Source organism: Echinococcus granulosus (assembly GCF_000524195.1).
Source record: "Echinococcus granulosus chromosome Unknown EG_S00001, whole genome shotgun sequence".
NCBI classification, from domain to species: domain Eukaryota; kingdom Metazoa; phylum Platyhelminthes; class Cestoda; order Cyclophyllidea; family Taeniidae; genus Echinococcus; species Echinococcus granulosus.
This window is the reverse complement of record NW_020170381.1, coordinates 2,931,129-2,932,300: the sequence shown is the minus strand read 5'-3', so window position 1 is coordinate 2,932,300 and position 1,172 is coordinate 2,931,129. Positions and strand designations below refer to the sequence as shown.

The following is a 1,172-nucleotide window of genomic DNA, read 5'->3' as shown; positions in this document are numbered from 1 at the left end:
GTATGCCGGATAAGACTGAGTTACACCCACTGATTTCAAACGTTTTTTGTAAAATGAGGAACGGATAGTAACAGGAGGAGGGGACAAAAGTGTGCAAAGAATGCTGTACCCATGCACTGACGCCTATCCATGCTTTGTAACGCATGTAGACAATTGCGCGCATTTCGCGACTCTCTACGGATTACAAGTTTGTCTCAGTGATCCATACCAAAAAAACACCACAAACTTTCTGTCATTTAGCATGCATACGTTGCGGGGTATGTGCTTTGAGATCATTACGCTAAACTCTCACGTGATTCCGGCGCATTTGTCATCAGGCGAAGCAACGCGGAAAAAATCACCCCATCCAGAAGTGGTGTTAACAGTACATTTCAATTAATGACGCAAATGACTTCTGTTATTTCAAAGGTATTCTGTTTTACAGGAGAATTCAATGACTTCATGTAAGCGTCAGAAGTTGCTAAGCCGCACCTATTACTTCATCGCGGGGCCACTAGCAGACCTAACGCAGTATGTTGGTAAGGCATTAGGCAATACCTACTCTTGTGAAAATCTACTTATCCATTTTCATTCCCTGTATTTCAAAAACGCAGTTTGCCATACCTGTTTTGCGAGCATGCCAGCATAAATTCCACCTTTGTCAAGCAGTTCACTGTGAGTGCCCATTTCCTTAACTACTCCTCGATCCACCACAACGATACGATCGGCATTGCGGACTGTGGTGAGACGATGAGCGATCATGATGACGGTGCGACCCTTGCAGGCTTTATCAAAGGCTGCTTGGACAACCTTCTCCGACTTGTTGTCCAACGCCGAAGTCGCCTCGTCCAATAGAAGAACCGTCGGCTTGCGAATCAGAGCTCTAGCGATGGCCAGACGTTGCTTCTGTCCGCCGGACAGCTTGCCCCCACCCTCTGTCAGAAATGTATCATATGCCTGAGTAGGAAACACCCACGCATAAAAAAGCGATTAGATCCGTGAAAATAAAAGGACACTAGCTTAAATGGATAACACTTTTCTTGATTTCGCTCAAAAGGTTTGAAGCCAATGCAGTACGTAAAATATTTTCTTCAAAACACTTTAATTTGAAATAAGTAGGTTTAGTTGGACTATTTTTCGACCCTCAATCATGTTAGCTGTCAATGTGTCTTATTTTAAAACTATCCTAACAG

At 43.7% G+C, this 1,172-nt stretch overlaps 1 protein-coding gene across 1 annotated transcript in view; it reads right to left on the bottom strand. All coding sequences in view use genetic code 11, as the record gives it.

Moving 5' to 3' along the window:
* The window catches only part of EGR_00326 (Multidrug resistance protein), a gene marked incomplete at both ends in the record, with an annotated part of 13,940 nt that overhangs the window by 6,567 nt on the left and 6,201 nt on the right, over window positions 1–1,172 (bottom strand). Inside the window, one exon of the mRNA XM_024489575.1 lies at window positions 604–936. Coding sequence (XP_024356253.1) covers window positions 604–936 — 333 coding nt within the window. The remainder of the gene's footprint in view (window positions 1–603; window positions 937–1,172) is intronic.